The following is a 22,271-nucleotide window of genomic DNA, read 5'->3' as shown; positions in this document are numbered from 1 at the left end:
AAAAGCAACACACAAAAACAAACACGGGATACAAAAGAAAACAAGTAGAGGAGTGAACGTTTTCGCTTTTGGCTCAGCCGCGCCCAGCTCCCCGCGGGTCACGGCCACCATCTTACAGCGAACTAGGAAGCGAGAGAGTATCTGCGGGCACTTCCCGGCGACCGCCTGCGAGCCAGCAAGTGCGCTAGGCGCTGGGCCGCGGGTCGGCGCCACCGAGCACAGACCTCCCGCGCGTCCTAGAGCGGCCGCGCGGGAGCCGGTCCGCGGCGCACTTCCGCCCGCGTGCGGCGCCGCCCGGCGGATTGTGGGCCCTCGGCACGGGCCTGCGCGTCGCTGGGCTCCGGCCCCGGTCTCGGGGACAGGGTGAGTGGGGCAGGGCGCACCGCAGCGGGCGGGCGCGCGCGCATCCTCGGGACTTGCCGGCTCCAGCCCTCCCGGGCCTGGCTTTTCGGCGCCCGGGAGCGAGGACGTGCTCGGTCCACTGCCCGGGGACCCTAGGCTCCCTAATGACCGCTGGCCCTGGTCAGTGTGGCCACTCTGGCTCTCCGGGCCAGGAGTCTTTGAGCTGTAAAATGGAGGACGGCCGTATCTGCGTCCTCCACACCCCAGGGTGATTGCGGGGTGCACACCGGTTGCCTGGAAACCAGGAAGCGGCGGTCCTCCACCCGGCAGCAGTTAGAAGCGCTTGGGCGGCCGTCAGACCCTGGGCTGCTGGCCCGGTGGCAAATGACAGGGACCGCAACCGGAGTGCGCCCTGCGGCGAAGGTGGATCGCGGCAGCTGGTGTCTGTCCCAGAAGACAGACCTCATCTGGTGTCCTCGTTTGAATTTCTAGCGCCTAGGATGGTGCATGCCCCGTCGCGTAAATAAATTGCTGATTACTTCCCGACCTGGTGGGAGGGCTTCGGTTGTTCGGTTTGTTTCTACTGAGGAAGCTTTCAATCATGAATGGAGATAGAATATATTGAACTCCCAATTTACGGTGAATCTTGCTTCATGTATCACCTTCGCTCTGTCTTAAAGCAAGCGTGAAGTGTGCCATTCCATCTGTTCCTGACTTTCAATAAAACACAGTTACTCCTTTCTAACGCATAAAGCCATTATGGGTCTGGTAACAGTCCGTGCGCTCACCTGCTGGCCATCAGCGTTTGCATTTTCCCAGCTGCCCCATCCAAGTCTAGTTTGCCCACGACAGAGTGCACACAAGCTACGGGTTGCATTTGGTTGGCATCTTCTAATTTCGACCCTCTCTCTGTTTCTTCCTTGTGTTTGACTTACTGAAAAAACCAAGTCATTTGGCCTGTAGAGTTCTTTACATCTTGGGTTTTGTTTTTCCCATACTTAAACAAATTGGTAGTTAGATGCACGGCGTTTTCCAGGTTCTATTTTTTCAGGGAAGAAAACCTCATCAGAGTTACCGAGTATTTCATAGCATATCTTATCGGGAGTTAGATGTACCAGTTGAACGCAGGGCAACCAAATAATTGACCAGGGAATTATAGAAGGATGTCTTGGATCTGGTATTGATCACTAGTGGCTGAAAGAGCGCCACACACGGCCGAGGTGCACCTCCTGATGAAAGATCCCCATCCCACTTACAGCTGTTCTGGGGTTGTGGGGGTGGGTATGGGATACAGATGGAACAAGATGGCCCCAGAGGTGAGAACTGTTAAAGCCCGGTGGTGGATGGAGAGCTTTAATGCGTTATACTCAGCTTTGCTTTTAGCTGTGTGTGAGATATTTTTCATAATAAAATGTTGGTTTAAAAAACTGACTAGTGAGTTCAGGTCAGCCTGAATGCAACTGGATGCTGCATTTTTTTAAAAGCATCAATATTAAATAAAATTGAGTGCAGAATAATGCTGCTCATTACAACCAAAAAACGATCCAAAAATTTAAAAGCAAAGTCAATAATCTACCTCCCCACCCCCTCATTTTAATCATCCCTGAGATGAACAATATATTAACAGCATGGGGTGTATCTTTCCACACCAGACTTTCTCAAATAATGTGCATAAAAATGAGGCTTATCACATATCCATCTGTCATCTTTCTCATTGTCACCCCTCCAGGACAGCAGTTACAGACCTGAGTCTTTGTTACCTGTGGAATAACTAGTAAATAATGGTAGGCGTGGATGGTAAAATACTCAGCCACCTCCCTGCTGACGTGTTTTCACACTGCTTCCAGAGTGCAGCCCCCTTCAAAGCGCCACGGTAAGCATCAGTGCACAGAGCTCCTATTCTGTGGGGCGGATTCTGGAGAAGGGGACTGCTGAGTGCAGGTGGAGTGCAGCAGTGGCATCATCAGTATTGATGAAATGTGCTGCCAGATTGCTCTCCCAGAGTGGGAGAGCAGTTCTCACTCCCACCCTCAGTGAGTGTGAGAGCGCCTGTTTACTCATTCACCCTCATCCTGGTTTGTTTCATTGATACTTGCCAGCTGATGTGTGGAAAACAGTGTCTGTTTCTTGAATTTGTGATTCCATCATCATCCAGAAACTAAGCACTTTTTATGCACATTGGCTTTTTGGATTTTGTATGAGGTTTTTGTATAGATTCTTGACATTTTCTGTTTTTCTATTGTATCATTTTTTTTTTTTTTTTTTGACAGCCAGAGTGGACAGTGAGAGAGAGAGAGAGAGACAGAGAGAAAGGTCTTCCTTTGCCGTTGGTTCACCCTCCAATGGCTGCTGCACCGCGCTGATCCAATGGCAGGAGCCAGGTGCTTCTCCTGGTCTCCCATGGGGTGCAGGGCCCAAGCACTTGGGCCATCCTTCACTGCACTCCCTGGCCACAGCAGAGAGCTGGACTGGAAGAGGGGCAACCGGGACAGAATCCGGCACCCCGACTGGGACTAGAACCCGGTGTGCCGGCACCGCAAGGTGGAGGATTAGCCTAGTGAGCCGCGTTGCCGGCCTCCATCTATTTTTTAACCTTTGATTTTTATGAGTTTTTTGATACATAAGAGTTTTTATATAGTGAAAATATTTATTTTAATTTCTCAGTTTCTTTTTTTTTTGGCCAATAAATGCTTCCTCATTCCCAGAGTTATGTACAATGACCTAATCTTTTTCAACATATTTTATTGAACTTTTTACATTTAAATTTATAACCCATACGAAATGTATTTCTTTTTTTTAAAGATTTATTTTATTTATTTGAAAGATAGGGTCAGAGAGAGACGTAGAGCCAAAGAGGAAGCGAGGTCTTCCATTCCACTGGGTCACTCCCCAAATGACTGCAACCGCCAGAGCCGAGCCGATCCGAAGCCAGGAGCTTCCTCCGGGTCCCCTGTGTAGGTGCAGGGGCCCAAGGAGTTGGGCCATCCTCAACTGCTCTCCCAGGCCACAACAGAGAGCCAGATGGGAAGTGGAGCAGCCGGGACCCAAACCGGAGCCCATATGGCATGCTGGCCCCTCTTGCCACGCCACAGCACCAGCCCCTTGAAATGTATTTCTAAATACAATGGAAAGTGAAGATCTTGTTTTGCTTTTTTCTGTAAGAATAGTCAGTGATGTCAGAGCTGTCCATTATATAAACCACCCTTTTCTACTTTTTTATATATTCATTCCGGTACATATGTGACCAGTTGCTGGATTTTTTTCCTTGCTTTTACTTTTTTTGTGTGTGTTAATATTATTCTGTTTTCATTACATCTGTTTAACTGTTAATATCTGGGAAAGCAAGTCAGTACCTTTTTTGGTAATTTTCTTAGAATTTTTTATTTTATGAGGGAGGAATCTCATCTGCTGGTTCACCTCACAACAGCCAGGGCTGCGCAAGACCTGAACGGGGAGCCAGAAACGAAGTCAGGGCCTCCCATGTGGTTGGCAGAGGCCTATCTGCTGGAGCCATCACCTGCTGCCTCCAGGGGCGAACATGAGCAGGGAGCTGGACCCGCGAGTCCTAGAAGGGCTGGGTGTCCCAATCAGTGTCTTAGCCACTAGGCCAATGTCTCTCCCAGGCATTTTTTTTTTCCTATGTGACCTTTGGATTTTTTTTCCCCAAGATAACTCCACTAGAAATCTGATAAGATTTTCACTAAATGTATCGATAATACCTGGGGAAAGATGACTGTGTGTGATATCAGATCTTCCTATCAAGGAGCACAATGTGTATCTCCAGTTGTTGGAATCTTTTGGTTCCTTTTCTTCCCTGCTGTCTTTATTTCTGGTGATTTTATAAGTTGTGTGTGTGTGTGTGGGGGGGTGGTCAGGAGTGCTCAATTTTAAAATAATTAAAAATGTTTAACATACTTATTGTGGTAGAATGAGAAGGCCATGCCAAGATGGCTGCTGGCAACAGAAACTGCCTGGCAACAGGTTGTGATTAGAAGGTTTCAGAAACCACATGACAATGGAGCCTGACTGAAAACAGGCTGTGATTGGATGGTTTTGGAAACCACATGACAACGGAGCCTGCCTGGCAGTAGGCTGTGATTGGATGGCTTCGGAAACTGCCTGGCAACAGAGCCTGCCTGGCAACAGGCTGTGATTGGATGGCTTCGGAAACTGCCTGGCAACAGGGTGTGATTGTTTAGGGCATAGACCGCCCCTTGACCGGATTGGCTGCCTTGGCTATATAAGCAGCTGTAGCAACTGAAATAAATGAGTCTGCAGGCTGCTCGCCTCTGGCCCGCTTTCACCCGGCTCCCGGGGTCTGTGTGGTGACTCTGCGCCTCTTGTCCCCACCACACTCTTCCTCTCAGAACGAATCCACAGCAACAACTTATTTTTTATTTATTTGAAAGGCAGAGGTAGAGATCATCTGTCTGCTGTTTCACTACCCAAATGCCTGCAACAGGCTGAAGCCTCACCCTGGAACTCAATCCAGGTGTCCCTTGTGGGTAGAAGGGACCAGAGCACTTGGTCCATCACCTGCTGCCTGCCAGGATGCATTTTAGCAGGAAGCTGAAATCAGAATTGGACTGGGAGTCAACCCAGGCACTCTGGTATGGGATGTGGGAGGCAGGCATCCCAAGGGTACCTGTTAGCCACTACACCAAATGTGTGCCCTCTCGTTACTGTTTTTATCTGGTTGTCGCTAGACCTGAGAAAAGCTATGGCCGGCTTTTGGTATTTACCTTTTATCTAGTTTTCTGTCAGATTTTCTTATTACAGTACTTTTCTCAAAACTATTTGTTTTCCTCCCTGCCATCAATATGGATAATCTATAATTGGTTTTGTATAGTTTCAGTTTGTTCTCATTCTGTTTAATATGCATCCCATGATATAAATATATCATAAAGCAGATGTGCCCACAAGTGGTAAAAAGAATAGTGCTGGGAGCTGGCAGAAATCTACACTTAGGAAACATTGTTGTTGATCACCTAGAACAGCAGTCTATGGGGCAAGCATTTGGCCTAGCAGTTAAAATGCCTGTAGCCCACATCAGAGTACCTAAGTTTGATACACAACTCTGGCTCCTGACATAGGTTCCTGCTCATGCACACCCTGGGAAGCAGTAGTGATGACAAGTAGTTGGGTCCCTGCTGCCCATGTGGGAGTCTTGGATTGAGGTCTTGGCCACGGGCTGTTGCTGATTTTTGGAGAATGAATCAGCAGGTGGGATCTCCCCCCACCCTCAAATCTGTCTCTCAAATAACTTGTAAAAGTTTATAAATAGCAGAGTGCCAAGTCCTCACCAGCCTTGGCCCTACCCCCTGCCATTTAGGGGAGAGAGCCACTTGCTCAGCATTGCTGTGAAGTAACAGCAGTATTGTGGAGTGTTACAGAGTGTTACTTTATGTATTCGTTACTTCATTCAGGAAAAGGGCTCATCACCATGGGTACCAGAGACACCCTTTGGTGAGCATAATGAAATACCAGCTCTAAGCCATACAGCAGCTAATTTTGTTTTACAGATTAGCTGTATGTAGTTTTACATTTATATTATATTTAACATTATATAAAGATAAATATAAAATATTACATTTATTTCATTTTATTGAAGTATTTTCCATCCACTGGCTCACACCCCAAATGCCTACAACACCACAGCTGGGCTGGGACGAAATCAGGATCCCAGAACTCTATCCAAGTTTTCCATGTTGTGTGGTGTGTGTGGCATATGAATTCAAGACCCAATTACTGGGGCCGGCACTGTGGTGCAGGAAGTTAATCCTCCGTTTACGGCGCCAACATCCCATATGGGCACCGGTTCTAGTCCCGGCTGCTCCTCTTCCTATTCAGCTCTCTACTGATGCCTGGGAAAGCCGTAGAAGATGGCCCAAGACCTTGGGCCCCTTCACCCACGTGGAGCCCTGGAGGAAGCTCCTGGCTCCTGGCTTCGGATCGGCCCAGCTCCGGCTGTTGCTGCCATCTGGAGAGTGAACCAACAGAAGGAAGACCTTTATCCCTCTCACAGTCTCTAACTCTACCTGTCAAAGAAAAAAAAAAAAGACCCAATTACCAATTACTTGAGCTATCACCCATTCCCTTCCAGGATTGCACCAGCAGGAATGTTTATCAGAAGTGGAGGAACTGGGACTCGAACAATGCACTTCATGGCCGGCGTTGCAGCTCAGTAGGCTAATCCTCCACCTGCGGCGCCAGCACACCAGGTTCTAGTCCCGGTCGGGGCACCAGATTCCTTGGGCCCTGCACCCACATGTGAGACCAGGAGAAGCACCTGGCTCCTGGCTTCGGATCAGTGCAGAGCACTGGCTGCAGCGTGCCGGCCGCAGCGGCCATTGGGGGGTGAACCAACGGCAAAGGAAGACCTTTCTGTCTCTCTCTCTCACTGTCCACTCTGCCTGTCAAAAAAAACAATGCACTTCAGTATGGGATGCGGGTGCTAAGTGGCAACTTAACCGCTGTGCCAAATGCCTGCCCCTAGAAGTTGAGAAGTACAAGGAGTTCCTCTGTACCCCCTCACCCCTCACCTGCCCCGCCTTTCTCCTATATTAATATCTTGCATTAGTGTGGTAAATTTGTTTCAGTTGATGAGCCAATACTGTTCCTAACCAAAGTACGCCTTAGGGTTCATCCCGTGTTTGTGTTGCACATTCTGTGTACAGTTGATCAGTGTGTCTGTCCTCACATGTTATACAGAATAATTACACTGTGCTAAAGATCCTGTGCACATGGGGCCGGCACCGTGGCTCACTAGGCTAATCCTCCGCCTGTGGTGCCGGAATCCCATATGGGCCCCGGGTTCTAGTCCCGGTTGCTCCTCTTCCAGTCCAGCTCTCTGCTGTGGCCCGGGAAGGCAGTGGAGGATGGTCCAGGTGCTTGGGCCCTGCACCCTCATGGGAGACCAGGATGAGGCTCCTGGCTCCTGGCTTCGGATCGGCGTAGCTCCGGCTGTAGCGGCCATTTGGGGGTGAACCAGCAGAGGGAAGACCTTTCTCTCTGTCTCTCTCTCTCACTGTCTGTAATTCTACCTGTCAAATAAATAAATAAAAAATCTGAAAAAAAAAAGATTCTGGGCACCACCTTATCCTTCCCTTCTTCCCCAAAGCACCAACAACACTGATCTTTTTATGTCAGCCATGGTTTTGCCTTTGTGAGAATGTCATAAAGTTAGAATTCAACTATAGTTTTTTTTTTTTTAAGTATTTATTTATTTGAAAGAGTTATGGAAGGAGAGGCAGAGACAGAGAGAGGTCTTCCATCTGCTGGTTCACTCCCTAAATGGCTGCAATGGCTGGAACTCGGCCAATATGAAGCCAGGAGCCAGGAGCTTATTCCAGGTCTCCTATGTGGTGCAGGGGCCTAGGCACTCAGGTCATCTTCCACTGCTTTCCCAAGCACATTAGCAGAGAGCTGGATCGGAAATGGAGCAGCCAGGACTCAAACTGGTGCCCATACGGGATGCTGGAGCCACAGGCAGTGGCTTTATCAGCTACACCACGACTCTGGCCCCTCAACTATTGCTTTTAATTGATTAGGTTTAATTCTTATTGTTTGAACAGTCATACAAGTTCTGTACCTTTTAGTTTTGGCCAATTAGGAGTTATAAAAATCTTACTTTGGTTGTGGGCATTGTGGCTCAGTGGATAAAGTCACTGCTTGGGACACCCACACCCCACATCGGAGTGCCTGGGATGGAGTCTCACCTCTGCTTCCCATCAAGCTTCCTGCCAGTGCACCTGGGAAGGCAGCAGATGATGGTTCAAGTGCTTGAATCCTCGCCACCCACATGGGAACCCTGAGTTCCAGGCCCTTGGCTTTGGCCTGGCCCAGCCTGGCTTTTGCAGGCATTTATGAGTAAAGCAGCAAATGGAAGCTCTGTGTCTCTCCCACCCACGTTCTCTGTCACTCTGCCTTTCAAACAAATAAATCAATCTTAAAAAAAAAATTTAGTTTGGATTTGTGGAAAAACTATTGGAGAACAGGAATCCAGACTTCTGAATAACTGAAAAGTAAATAATGGTAAATCTCACAGGAGTACATCTTTGGTGCAGTAGCATGAAATAATTGCCAGGTGATCTTTCTGTTGCAGGGTGGAAGATGTCTATGGATGTGACGTTTCTGGGGACAGGTGCAGCATACCCATCCCCAACCAGGGGTGCCTCTGCCGTGGTCCTCCGGTGTGAGGGCGAGTGCTGGCTCTTTGACTGTGGGGAGGGAACGCAGACACAGCTTATGAAAAGCCAGCTTAAAGCAGGTTAGTGTGCATTTCACTGTCTTGTTTTTTTTTTTTTTCTTTTTTTTTAATATTTGAAGGGGAGAGGGAGATACAGAGAGAGGTTCCAACCACTATTTCACTCCCCAGATGGCCTCACTGGCCAAGGCTGGGCCAGGTTGAAGCCTGGAGCCAGGAACTCCGTCCAGTTCTCCCTCGGGTGTGCTGGGACCCAAGCACCTGGGCCATGTTCTGCTGCTTCCTCAGGCACAATAGCAGGGAGCTGGCTCCAAAGTGGAGCAGCCAGGACTCGCGCCCATATGGGATGCAGGCAGCAGCTTAACTCTGTGGGCCGCACCTCTGGCCCCTAAGATTATTTTCTGTTCTACCTAATTTTCTTGGCTCTCCTTGGGTGTTTTGTTCTAAAACAGCCCCGGCAGTTGCATCCCTCTTCAGTGCCACAGTCTTGGCAAGACTTAGAAGGCCCTCAGGCTTTGAGCCGTCCCCGCTGAACTTCATTTGCATCCTACAAATGTGTATTTAGGCTTGGTGGGTAAAGGATGGACTGCATCAGCCATCTCGCTGCCTAGTGAGAGAGCAGTGCACATTCTTATTTCTAGCAGGAAGTGGCTGTCATGAGAGGACGCAAAGGGCAGGTGTCCGGAGGAGGGAGCCGCCCCTTTCTACGTGGGTTGCCAGGGTGGGCATCTCAGAGAGGTTGGCCTGTGAGTTGGAGGAGGAGGAATTCCTGGGATGGGGAGAAGAAGGGCGTTCCAGCTGTCGGGATTGGGGTGAACAAAGACCCATAGCTGGGGATAGAGAACCAAAGGTGAAAAGCCTCAGCCCAGATTCAGCCAGACCTGAGTTCTGATCCCAGCTGTGTCTCAGAACTTAAACATGACTTCCCTTGTTTCAAAAGTGGGGATAGGAGCAGGTGATTAGGTGAACAGTTAAGATGCCCATGCATCAGAAGGCCTGGGTTTGATACTTGGTTCTGGCTCCAGCTCCTGGCTCCAGCTCCTGGCTGCAGCTCCTGGCTCCAGCTTCCCACCAGTGCAGGCCCTAGAAAACAGCAGAGTTGGCTCAAGTGATTAGGTCCCTGCACCTGTGAGGGAGACTTACGAGTTCCCGGCTCCTGGCGTTGGCCTTGGCCGAGCCCTGGCTGTTGTGGGCACTGGAGAGTATGAATCAGCAGACTGGAGCTCTCTCTCTCTCTCTTTCTTTGCCTCTCAAATAAATAATTTTTTAAAAAAATGTTTTTAATGAGAATAAAATCTCTATGTAGAAGAGATGTTGTAAGAATTATTTATAATAATTCCTTCCTATGTGGTTGTCTGCTTCTCATCAGTTAAAACAGCTCAGATACTGTCTCATTTGCTGTGTCTCCTGGTGAAGTGGTTGCTCTGTCACCCCATTCTGTCACTTTGTCCAATTTATTGGCTTCTTCGCATTGTCAGTATCTGGAATTGTTATTTCGATGGTTTTTCTCTGTGTCCTCTGTCTCCCTTTGTCATAAAGTACAGTGATTGCTTAGGTACCTGTATGTGCCTAGAGGATATCTGTTCAAGTAGTGACTGGGTAAGACATTCAGCAGTTTAGTACAGTGCCTCTAACTTATTAGGTCTTGATAAATAGTAGTTACTGAAGTTAGTATTCTCACAACTTACCACAGTGCTCGGCACTTGATGAACTCAGGCAAGATACTTCCAAAGATCTCTTAGTCTAGTGATGGAACCAACGTGCAGGCAGTCATTGATGATGTGATACAAGCAGAGTAATGGAGGTGTTTTCTAGGTACGTTTGGAGCACAAAGGATGGGGACGCTGACTGTGCCCCTCTGTTCAGAGAAGACATCTCAGAGATGGTAACAGTTGAGCTGGTATCTGGGAGATAATTAAAAGTTTCTCTAGGGGCCTGCACTGTGGCTTAGCAGGAAAAGCTGCCGCCTGCAGTGCCGGCATCCCATATGAGCACTGGTTCAAGTCCCAGCTGCTCCACTTTCAATCCAGCTCTCTGCTATGGCCTGGGAAAGCAGGAAAGTGGAAGATGGCCCAAGTGTTTGGGCCCCTGAACCTGCATGTGAGACCCAGAAGCTCCTGGCTTCCAGGTTTGGATTGGTATAGCTATGGCCGTCATGGGCATTTGGGGAGTGAACCATCACATGGAAGACCTCTCTCTGTTTGCCTCTGCCTCTGTCTCTCTGTAACTCTGCATTTCAAGTAAATTATAAAAAAGTTTCTCTGGAAAGAGAGGTGAAGATGAACATTCAAGGAACACACAGCAAAGTGGACAACAAGAAAGGAGTTTGCAGGAAACAAACAGTATGTTTAGAGACCTTTAAGCACTTGGCTAAGCTAGGGGACAGGTAAAGATGCTGAAAAGGTAACTGAGGGCATATCGTGAAGTCCTGTAGGGTGTGGAAAGGTGTTTGGACCTTACAACTCTAGTAGTGACAGGAACCATGAAATACATCTAGGAAAATGATGTGATCCGATTTGTGGTTTGGGGCAGTTTTCTGATGGCAGAGGTATTGGGAGAGAGAGAAAGGATAGCAAGAGAGACGCCTTCCCAGGCAGTTGCATTCACTTTAGAGGGACAAGAGTTGGGGAGAGAGGCAGGGGGAGGATACGAGTGTGTTGAAGCAGGGAATGGAGACAGGACGGAGAGGAGAGATTGAATTTAAGAGGTCCTGCTAGAGCCAAGGGGGTGGGGACTGAACGTCTAGGGTGTGAGGAAGAGCAGAATCAGCACCAGTTGGTGATGGTGATGTCCTGGCCGAGACAGGGAGTCAGGAAGAGAGTGGCTGGCAGGAGTAAGTACGTGTTGCTGGGGACATGGGACCCCAGCCCCAGTTATAAAGTGAGCTTCCTAAGTCGGTTCCTCTGCTCTACTTCCCTTGGTTCACACAGGGATTCTTTTCATGGGCGCCCTCAGGACAGGCACAGAGTGGAGACTGGTATTTAACATTTTGGGAGTAGAGACTAAGTGGTGTTAAGACAGTGGGTTAAATGGAGTGGATGAAAGTAGAAGCAAGAGGCTGTTATGTGTGAGTAGGAGATGGGTGTGGGGTGGAGTCTTTGCTTTTTATTTCATCCCCTTGGCACTTCTGTGATGTGCATGACAGATTACCAATTTACAGGCTTAGTTGCGTTTATTGTCACATAGTTTCCGTGGGTCAGGGAGTTGGGGCCTGGTTCAGCTGGGCCAGGTTGTCTTCTCTTGGGTCTCACTAGGCTGACCTGCAGGTATTGGCTGAGGCTGTGGTCTTAGAACTGGAGATGGTTTGCTTCTGAGCTCACTTATGTTGCCAGCAGAACTGGCACAGTTGTAAGGTGGTCTGCTCTGGACTCCTGGAGGCCCTCCCAGTCCTTTGCCATGTGCGTTTCTGCTTCCTACCAGCAAGGGAGAAAAAACTTTGGAGCAAGTCTTCCAGCAGGATGGAATGTTACATACCTTAAAGTGATCGCACTGCATCTCTGTGGCATTGCTAGCAGACAGCAGCCAGTCACAAGTCCCGCCTAGAGAGGTCATGGGAGGTGACACCAGGAGGCAAAGACGGTGGGGTCCTCTGTAATCTTCCACCATGTTACCCTTCTCCAATATTTCATATTCAACATTTCCTTTATATATGTTTTAATTTTGTTTATTTATTTTTATTTTATTTGAAGGGCAGAGGAACAAAGACAAAGGGAAATCCATCTACTGGTTCATTCCCAAATGCCCACAACAGCCAAGGCTGGACCAGGCTGAAGCCAGGAGCCAGGAACTCCATCCTGGTCTCCCATGTGGGTGGCCGGGACTCAAGTACTTGAGCCATCCCTGTTGCTTCCCAGAATGCACTTTAGCAGGAAGCTGGAATCAGGAGTAGAGCCAGGACTCCAACCCAGACGGTCGGATATGGGATGCAAGCATCACAAACAACAGCTTAAGTGCTGTACCAAATGCCTACCCACTTTATCCACGTTTTAAATAGTTGACAAAGCTAAGCATGGCAAGAGCTCACACACACACACACACACACATACACACATACACACACCCTCAAGGAACCTTAAGTTTACTAACATTTTTATTGGCTTAAAAAAGATTCTTGGCCTCCTAGAGGAATGTGGGGTGGCCACCCAGTGTCATCATCTGGTTCTGGCACTTCAGATGCCCCTAGTCACAGCCCAGAATGCAGCATCCTCAGTACCTCCTGGTTCTCTGGACCTCTCGTTCTTTGATTCGCTGAAACCCTTTCAGCTTGCACTCTCCGGGGGAGGTTTTTTTTTTTTTTTTTTTTTTTTTTTGACAGGCAGAGTGGACAGTGAGAGAGACAGAGAGAAAGGTCTTCCTTTGCCGTTGGTTCACCCTCCAATGGCCGCCGCGGCCGGCGCACCGCGCTGATCCGATGGCAGGAGCCAGGAGCCAGGTGCTTTTCCTGGTCTCCCATGGGGTGCAGGGCCCAAGCACCTGGGCCATCCTCCACTGCACTCCCTGGCCACAGCAGAGGGCTGGCCTGGAAGAGGGGCAACCGGGACAGAATCCGGCGCCCCGACCGGGACTAGAACCCGGTGTACCGGCGCCGCTAGGCGGAGGATTAGCCTAGTGAGCTGCGGCACCGGCCTGGGAGGTATGTTTTAAGAGTTTCCTAAGAGGTTCTTTGTATTTAACTGAACATACTTCATTCATGCTTCCATGATATGTAAGCATTTGATTAGCAAGTACAGATTTGCCATCTCTGTTTCTTTCATAAGTTTAAAGAACAAGCTAAAGCCATCTTTTTTCCTATTCAAAAATTATTATAAAAGTGATGATTAAAAGCATTACAGAGGCAAAGGATCTGCATCATCCCATATATGAGGGCCTGGGTTTGACTTTCAGTTCTGGCTTCTGACTCCAGCTTCCTGCTGACACAGACCCTGGGAGACAGCAGGAGACAGATGGATCAAGTACTTGTGTCCCTACCACCCATGTGGGAAACCTGGATTGCATTCATTGCTCTTAGCTTTGGCCTCGCCCAGCCCCGGCCTTTGCAGACATTTAGGGAGAGAACCAGAAAGTAGGAGCTTGCTCACTCTTTCTGCCACTCAAAAATTATAAAAATGTGTTTTTTAAAAAATGGATTATTAGGCCAGCGCTGCGGCTCAATAGGCTAATCCTCCGCCTGCGGCGCCGGCACACTGGGTTCTAGTCTCGGTCGCTCCTCTTCCAGGCCAGCTCTCTGCTGTGGCTCAGGAGTGCAGTGGAGGATGGCCCAAGTACTTGGGCCCTGCAACCCATGGGAGACCAGGATAAGTACCTGGCTCCTGCCATTGGATCAGCGCGGTGCGCCAACCGCGGCGGCCATTGGAGGGTGAACCAACGGCAAAAGGAAGACCTTTCTCTCTGTCTCTCTCACTGTCCACTCTGCCTGTCAAAAAAAAAAAAAAAAAAAAAGATTATTAGGCCAGCGCTGCGGCTCAATAGGCTAATCCTCCGCCTGCGGTGCCGGCACACTGGGTTCTAGTCTTGGTCGCTCCTCTTCCAGGCCAGCTCTCTGCTGTGGCCTGGGGAAGCAGTGGAGGATGGCCCAAGTGCTTGGGCCCTGCACCCCCATGGGAAACCAGGAGGAAGCACCTGGCTCCTGGCTTCGGATCAGCGTGGTGTGCCAGCCGCGGCGGCCATTGGGGGTGAATCAACGGAAAAGGAAGACCTTTCTCTCTCTCTCTCACTGTCCACTCTGCCTGTCAAAAAAAATGGATTATTAAAAAGTATAACATGATCACTGTAAAAGTTCAAATGAAAATATAAAGAAGAAAAGTACAAGTCTTCCAATCATAGGTAAATTTTCTATGCATATAGGTATGGTTAAGACAAGAGTGTGTGTGTGTGTGTGTGTGTGTGTGTGTGTGTGGTTTTGCATGAATGAAATACCACTATACTTGGCATAACCTGCTGCAGTTTTTCGGCTGACCAGTAAATGTGAATGGAACGCTGCAGACTTTCTCATGTGGCGGCAAGTGGGCCTGCACTCTCGTTCGTAGAGGCTCTGTGTGTCTGCTCCTCTGAGGATGGCATGGTTCTGCATCCCTTCCTTGCTCTCAAGTGAGAGAGCTCACGCATTTTTCTCTCTTCATTTGATGGCTTCCTCATACCTTTGATAATTGTGGTTGCCATTCCTCCTCCCTCTGATATCAGGTTTCTTGAAAAATGCAGTGTTTGTCTTTCCTGAAACTGTGAGAACTGTGGGCAGCAGCTTTCGCCTGCTCACTTCGTCTCGCTTGCGGTGGGTTCCCCTGTTGTTTTGTGTTCGCCGTGGTCTTTGTTTGGGAATAGAGAGGGTGAGGTCCCAGAACCGCTGACACTGGCAGTTTCAAAGCCAACATGGGATCTGGAAGCGTGGCTGCTATGGTTCTTCTGTCTACACAGTCCTCGGGTCACACTTGGAGCTGGCTCGGCAGCCTGGGCCATGGGAGGGGAGGGAATGAAAGGATTCTAGGAGTCAAAGAAACAGGGATCAAGCATAGGAAAGGAAACGCTACAGATTGAGGAAGGCTGCAGAGTGCCTCCTGGGGGTGCTTCAGGTCCAGAGTTAGCCTCTAGCCAACCTGTCCGCTGCTGCGGGGCCTGGCTTCTGTGGGCATTTGGGAAGGCTCGTTTGGAGGACACCTGATGCCAGGGGGCAGATCACATCACAGTAAACCGTCCCTGTCCCTTTATGGTACCAGATGTTTCAATAGGTGGGCCTTGAGCTAGGACCAGGAGCCTCTGTTACGCTGGGAACGTGTTAGTTGTGATGCATCCTTTATAAAAAGCTGTGTGGTGAGCTCAGAAAGTGCCGGGGTGATGTCCTGCCACGTACCAGCAGTAAATTCAGCTTACCACCGGCTAAATCAAGTTGTAACCTAAAGCCGGTACCGCAGCTCAATAGGCTCATCTTCCACCTGCAGCACAGCACACCATGTTCTAGTCCCGGTCGGGACGCTGGATTCTGTCCCGGTTGCCCCTCTTCCAGGCCAGCTCTCTGCTATGGCCCGGGAGTGCAGTGGAGGATGGCCCAAGTCCTTGGGTCCTGCACTCCTTGGGAGACCAGGAGAAGCACCTGGCTCCTGGCTTCGGATCAGCGCGGTGCGCCGGCCGCAGCGGCCATTGGAGGGTGAACCAACGGCAAATGAAGACCTTTCTCTCTGTCTCTCTCTCACTGTCCACTCTGTCTGTAAAAAAAAAGAAAAGAAAGAAAGAAAAAGGAAAAAAAAAAACAAGAAAAAAAAGTTGTAACCTAAGCCAGCAGGCACCGAAACGGCTGTCGTGTTCAAACTGAAAGTCAGAGAAGGCACCAGTACGTAGGGGGTCTGCCCTCCGCCTTGGTGGCCCACTTCCTCCCCTCCCCTCCCAGCTCCTCACGACACCCTTCTACCACCTTTCTTCTTCTTCCTCCCTCCCCCCCCTTCAGCCTCACCCCGACAGGCGGCTAACCCCCCTTCCAGTGAGAGAGCCTGTAAAGGCAGTTTGGGGTCCAGGCATTGGTCTAGTCAGTGGAGCCAGTGGGACATTCTGTGTTGCTGAAGTACAGGCCTGCTCTTCTCGGGGGAAGCAGTAGGGGGCAGTGTAGCTGTCAGATGTTTCTGACACAAGTCTAAAACTTAGTGAATTGCTTTGTTATACTTTGTGTGTGTGTTTTAAGTGAGGAGATATGTAGGAAAATCAAAACTAGGAAACTATGTAATTTGAAGATGTTTATGAAAGTTGTATGGCATTAAGACCATTCAGTGAACTACTGCCTGTCTTGCTTCTGGAATCATGTAGCAAAATGTAAATGAATAACATCACGGTGATAAGTAAAACTTCTAAATTCAATTTACTACTTTTTGTTTTGTGTTAGGCTTGTTTCAAATAGCTTTGTGTAGATTTTTATTTAAAAAAAAAACACCCAAATGTATTTCTCTGTCTCAATCAAAAGGGAGGATTACCAAGATCTTCATCACGCATCTCCATGGAGACCACATCTTCGGCCTTCCGGGCCTTCTGTGCACAATCAGCCTGCAGAGCAGCTGCACGGTCTCCAGGCAGCCCATTGAGATCTTTGGCCCTGTAGGGCTGCGGGACTTTATCTGGCGGACCATGGAGCTCTCCCACACGGAGCTGGTGTTCCCGTATGTGGTTCATGAGCTGGTGCCTACGGCGGATCAGTGTCCCACAGAAGCACTGAAAGAGCTGGCGCAGGTGCACCCAGCAGACGGCCCTCCCAAGGAGGGCCGAGGAAGGACCATCCTCTTGGACCCTGAGGAAGACTCGTACCTTCTGGTTGATGACGAGCAGTTTGTTGTCAAAGCGTTTCGCCTCTTTCACAGGATTCCTGCCTTTGGGTTTTCAGTTATGGAAAAGAAGCGCCCAGGTAAACTCAATGCGCAGAAACTGAAAGACCTTGGTAAGTGATTGTCTTTTCTTTCTTATCAACGGAGCTGTTGTTAACTGAAGCTTCAGAAATATGTTGTCAGGGACATCTTTGGGCTGAGAAGTTTCGCTGTTCTTAACCTTACAACTGCAATCAACTACTCTCAGGGTTTCCTTCTCTATCTACTTTGCCTACTCTAGTTCGAACTTGATTTAAATTAATTTAGTGTTCAGAACACTGTGCCTCAGTCAGGTTCTAGGTACCAGGGTTCATCCCACTGAGCAGCAAGAACACCAAGATGGGCTTGAGGCCCACTGAGGCGTTCACCCCTCCTCCAGGCGAGGCCATGCTCTGCGCCTCCGGTGAGGCAGAGGCAGCTGTGTCACCTGCAGCATCATCCCTCCCCCGGCATGGCAGTCCCTGCAAAAGCATGGTGCTGTTCTCCACACAACCACTTCCTCAGCTGAAAAAACTAGATAGTGGGAAAAGTGACTTAGGCCAAAGATAACTTTATAACTAAAAAACTGTGGAAATACTATATTTGGAAACTGTTTTATTTATTTGAAAGAGTTACAGAGAGAGGTAGAGACAGAGAGAGAGGTCTTCCATCTGATGGTTCACTCCCCAAATGGCCACAATGGCTGGAGCTGCGCCAATCTGAAGCCAGGAGCCAGGAGCTTCTTCTGGGCCTCCCACATGGGTGCAGGGGCCCAAGGACTTGGGCCATCTTCAGCTGCCCTCCTAGGCCACAGCAGAGAGCTGGATTGGAAGTGGAGCAGCTGGGACTAGAAAGGGTGCCCATGTGGGATGCCAGCACTGCAGGCCGGGGCTTTAACCCGCTGCGCCACAGCACCGGCCCCTGCAAACTTTTTAAAAAGATTTATTGTTTTGAAAGGCAGAGTGAGAGAGAGGGAGAGCTAGAGAGACCTTCACCTGCTGGTTCACTTTCAGATGCCTGCAATATCCAGGGCTGGCCCATGTGGAAGCAAGAACCCAAAACTCCATCGTGGTTTCCACGTGGGTGGAGAATCCCAAGTAGTCGGGCTGTCCTCTGCTGCCTTCCCAGGTGCTTTAGCCGGGAGCTGGGTTGGTAGCAGAGTGTCTGAGACTTAAACTGCACTTTGATATGGGATGCAAGTCGCAAGTGGCAGCTTAACCTGCTGCACCACAGCACCAGCCCCTGTATTTGGAAACTTGAAAGTGATCACATCATACTTGTGTATAAATACTGTCCAGAGTGATGGTCAAGTGTTATTTTAGGCTAATAGGAGATTTAAGCATAGGTTGGCATAGGCAGAACTGCCCGTCTTCCATGGTTGATCGAGTATGGTTGTCTGAAATGCACCTTGATCTTGGGCTCCCAATGATCCACTCTAACAAGTTTTCATGGAGTTAGCCAGTTTGTAGATACTTAACTTCAGTAGGCATTGATTATGTCATTATTTAAGTGGACGCTTTAATTTTATCCAAAGATGAGATTATTTAATAAAGGACATGCAAAAACTGTTACTCCCATGCACAGCAGAGAATCAAGCCTGTTGTATTGGCTGAAAGAGAATCTCCGTGGAAAGTAGGAGCTTAGGGGTCCAGCACTGTGGTGCAGTGGGTTAGGCTGCTGCGAGGCTGGCATCCCAAGTGAGCACCTGGTGCTTCACTTATGATTAAGCTCTCTGCTAATGCACCTGGGAAAGCAGCAGAAGGTGGCCCAAGTCCTTGGGCCCCTACACCCATATGGGAAGCCCAGATGGGCTAACAGTTTCCTGGCTTTGGCTATTTGGGAAGTCAACCATAAGATGGTGTGTCTTTTAAGATAAATAAAAATAAAATAAATAAATAAAAAATAAAATCTTTTTTAAGAAAAGGAAAATAAAAGCTTAAAACTTTGACACAAATGCATAGGAAGTGTTTTAAGTACTAGGGCATTGCTGATATCTGGTATCAGCACTGAACTTTTAAAGATGTATAAATATTCCAGTTTTCCATAAGCAGTAAAACATGTATAATAATTGTGAAAAGAGCTGGAGCCTTTTCCATTTGCTATTTGCTATGCTGTTAAAATCAACTCCTTAATAAGTTGTAAATTCCATTCCCATGACCTAATGTTATCTGTCTTCATCATTAGGTGTTCCCCCAGGTCCTGCCTATGGAAAGCTGAAAAATGGAATTTCTATTGTTCTGGAAAATGGAGTTACAATTTCTCCCCAAGAGGTCCTCAAAAAACCTGTCAGCGGGAGAAAAATCTGTATATTGGGTGACTGTTCGGGGGTGGTGGGTGATGGGGGCGTGAAGCTGTGCTTTGAGGCCGACCTGTTGATCCACGAGGCCACCCTGGACGATGCCCAGATGGACAAAGCAAAGGAGCACGGCCACAGCACACCTTGGATGGCAGCAACGTTTGCCAAGCTGTGCCATGCAAAGCGGCTGGTTCTGACTCACTTCAGTCAGAGGTACAAACCAGCTGCCTTGGCCAAAGAAGGAGAAGCAGATAGCATTGTAGAACTGAAAAGGCAAGCTGAATCCGTGTCGGATCGGCAAGAAGTGACTCTGGCAGAAGACTTCATGGTGATCAGCGTTCCAATGAAGAAATGAAAGCAGTGTCCCCGAACGCATGTTGACGTGCGCGTGTGCGTTACGGAACCCACAGTCCAGTTTTTGTTTTTTGTCCAAAGCTCTTTGGGTCCTGATAATCCTGAAAAGGGTAGCATGTTGCTGAACTGATTGGGTCATGACAGGGAGCAAGCTTTTTGATAATAAATCATTTTGAAATAAAAAAACCAGCGTCCTCTTTAAAGTCCAAGTCTGACAAAACTACAGACTGTTCAGGTACACATCTCACTGTGTGGCCTCTGCCGCAGATAAAAGCCAGTACCCCATCCAGTCCTGGGCTTCACTTCAGCCCTGGTTGTTGCTGTTACTGGCAAGGTGCACTGGGCTTGGCTTTCTCAGCTAAGAGTGGTATTTTGACAGTTTGTGTTGAATCTGTTCGTGTTATTAACAGAATAGAGAGAAATGTAAGGAGATGTTGTACATGCAGGATGGACACTAGTGTGACCATGGCTTTGCTGGAATACCGGATGCAGGATTGGGCTGGGTGTCTATCTTAGTATTTTATCAAACTTTCCGGTTTGCTCTAAATCCCCAGTTCTCAGTTAGGGTGATACTGCTCCCCTAGAAGGAGTTTTGAAGTTGTGAGGATGTTTGCTTGTGATGGTGGCTGGGGGTAGCGGTGGTGGTGGTGATGGTACTACTGGTGTCTAGGTGGCATGGGTCAGGGATGTTAGCATGTCTTGCATAATTTGGGTCAGTCCTGTGCAGTGAAGAATTATCTCACCCCAAAATGCAAATCGTAGGCCCCCCGAGATTCACAGCAGATTCATACTTGTACTCCCAATATGTATATATACCAAAATGAGTGACATAATGAGCTGAAGTACTAGGCAAGTTGGATCCTGTAATAAATCCTAAAGAGTGTATATGTTGGAATGGGAATGTCATATCAAATATTATTTGAAGAAATGAGCCATCAAGTGACCCTATGGTCCTGGAGGTAAAACATTTCTGTCTAAGGTCATGTGCCTCTTAGTAATTCTTTGGCCACAAGTGTAACACCTGCTCTTTCCATAGCTGTCTTTCCTTCTGAGCTGCCTTCCATGTCCCTTCTTTGTGCCATGAGGTATCTGAATTGCCACACAGTAAGTCTCAAAGTGTGTTCCACAGACATCTAGTGTCGAGGGAGGATTCGTTCCAATGGGCCCCCAAATCTGCATGGGAAGTCCTTTATGCTCTGCCCCTCTAGGAGTGGTCTAGTGAGCACAGCACTGCTTTGAATGATCATGAACCAGTTTCTGGAGCCAGAAACACCTGATGGCAGAGTTCCATTGTGCACCTTGCTGTGGTGCCTGTGTGGTCTGAGCAGGTTTCATGCTCTCTCAACCATGTGAGCTTGCTCATCTCTAGGATGGGAGGAGTAATACATGCTTCACAGGATTGTTGGGACAATTACATGAGATGATATATATAAGGAGTAAAGCTCATTGATAAAAGCATTGAGAAGCCCTGTAGTACTCAGGCCTGTCAACTCTGTTGACTCCATTTCACCAGACCCTAGCTGATGTTTGCTAGGAACCTAGACAGTGTTAAGCACACAAACGTAGAAACATGTTGTAGTGTATACTGTTAGAGTCCTTTGGATGCTGGGTCCTCTTTGGTCAGCAGTGTCACTTCTGGCTGGTTGTGGAGACTTCAGAGTAATGATGGTCAGGATAGTCTGGTTACTTAATATCTCAGATCATCTTGATGCCGGCTCTAGAATGGTCTGATTCTGTCTGAACCTAGGCCCTTTGCCCCCAAAGTGCCCAAGTTTGATCAGACTTAAAGGAGATCTTTGTTTCCAAGGTGAGTTTAAGCAAGAATTAATTAGGCACTTACTGAATGCCTAAACCTATATAGGAGGGAATGGCTAAGAGGAGTATCCCCAATGCATAGAGCCTTTGAGGGCACAGAATGTCTTGGTTACCTCTAAATTCTTAGAAATGCCAGCCCATAGTAAGTACTCCAAAAATGGATTTTGAAACAAATGTAGTTTGGATATCATGAGCATGCAAACTTTAGACATCTTCTATGCCTATTCCATTTCATTACTGTACTCACCAAGGAATTGAAACCGCTAGGTTGGTAGTACTCCATTCACTCTGTACCAAATAAGCACTGCATTTTATTAAGTTTGGGGTACATAAGTGAATAGACAGAAGTCCAGCGCCAAGCTCACATTTCACTGGTAGCGGCAGCTAAGTAAACAAGTAATGATGTTCTTCCTTCAAATGGCTCATCCTGCAGCTTGGCACTCACTTTTGCTGTTCCTGGGCGTCACTTAGCCTCTGACTTGAGCCATGCCCTTAGAATCAGGCCCTATAAGTTTATTTAGGCTAAGCCCTGAGAGGCCCTGGGAGCATGGGAACAATAGGAGACACCGTGTAAGTTAGCCCATGGTGAGAATTCCTTCTAGACCCTCTTCTAGCCAAGAATTAGTTCTTAATGATAGGAACAGTCTAAGAATTTGTGGAGTAAGAAGAAAGTTTATGTCGGACTTCTCAGAACCTGTAACCCACTCATGGTAATAGGACTCATAAATGGGGTGAGGGGGTTATAGTATGCACTGAGCCTCAAACGTACGTGATACCTGAATCCTCTTTTGGCCAAAGAAATCTTGGAACATTGAGAAATGCTGTTCCTTATATTACTTTAAGTTAGTACTGTTTTTTACCTGCACAATGTTTTGAGGTAATAATATCCGTATCTATATTTAATAGAGTACTTCATCCTACACTTAACTTTCAGTGTCAAATC

At 48.2% G+C, this 22,271-nt stretch overlaps 1 protein-coding gene across 7 annotated transcripts; it reads left to right on the top strand.

Moving 5' to 3' along the window:
* Positions 1-238: 238 nt before the first annotated feature.
* On the top strand, positions 239-19,699 carry ELAC1 (elaC ribonuclease Z 1). 7 transcript variants are annotated; one of them, XM_070050178.1, is made up of 6 exons: positions 239-363; positions 2,072-2,215; positions 6,446-6,526; positions 8,447-8,611; positions 16,491-16,958; positions 19,048-19,699. In XM_070050178.1, the coding sequence occupies exons 2-6, from the start codon at positions 2,137-2,139 to the stop codon at positions 19,512-19,514; spliced, it is 1,260 nt and encodes a 419-aa protein (XP_069906279.1). In that variant the 5' UTR covers positions 239-363; positions 2,072-2,136; the 3' UTR covers positions 19,515-19,699. The 7 variants fall into 7 exon arrangements, with proteins under 7 accessions (XP_069906279.1, XP_051707908.2, XP_051707911.2 ...); XM_070050181.1 differs by having other exon boundaries at positions 290-363; positions 6,446-6,563; XM_070050179.1 differs by lacking the exon at positions 239-363 and adding an exon at positions 741-861.
* Positions 19,700-22,271: the final 2,572 nt, after the last annotated feature.

Source organism: Oryctolagus cuniculus, chromosome 10 (assembly GCF_964237555.1).
Source record: "Oryctolagus cuniculus chromosome 10, mOryCun1.1, whole genome shotgun sequence".
Classification (NCBI taxonomy): domain Eukaryota; kingdom Metazoa; phylum Chordata; class Mammalia; order Lagomorpha; family Leporidae; genus Oryctolagus; species Oryctolagus cuniculus.
This window is presented reverse-complemented; position numbering and strand designations above follow the sequence as displayed.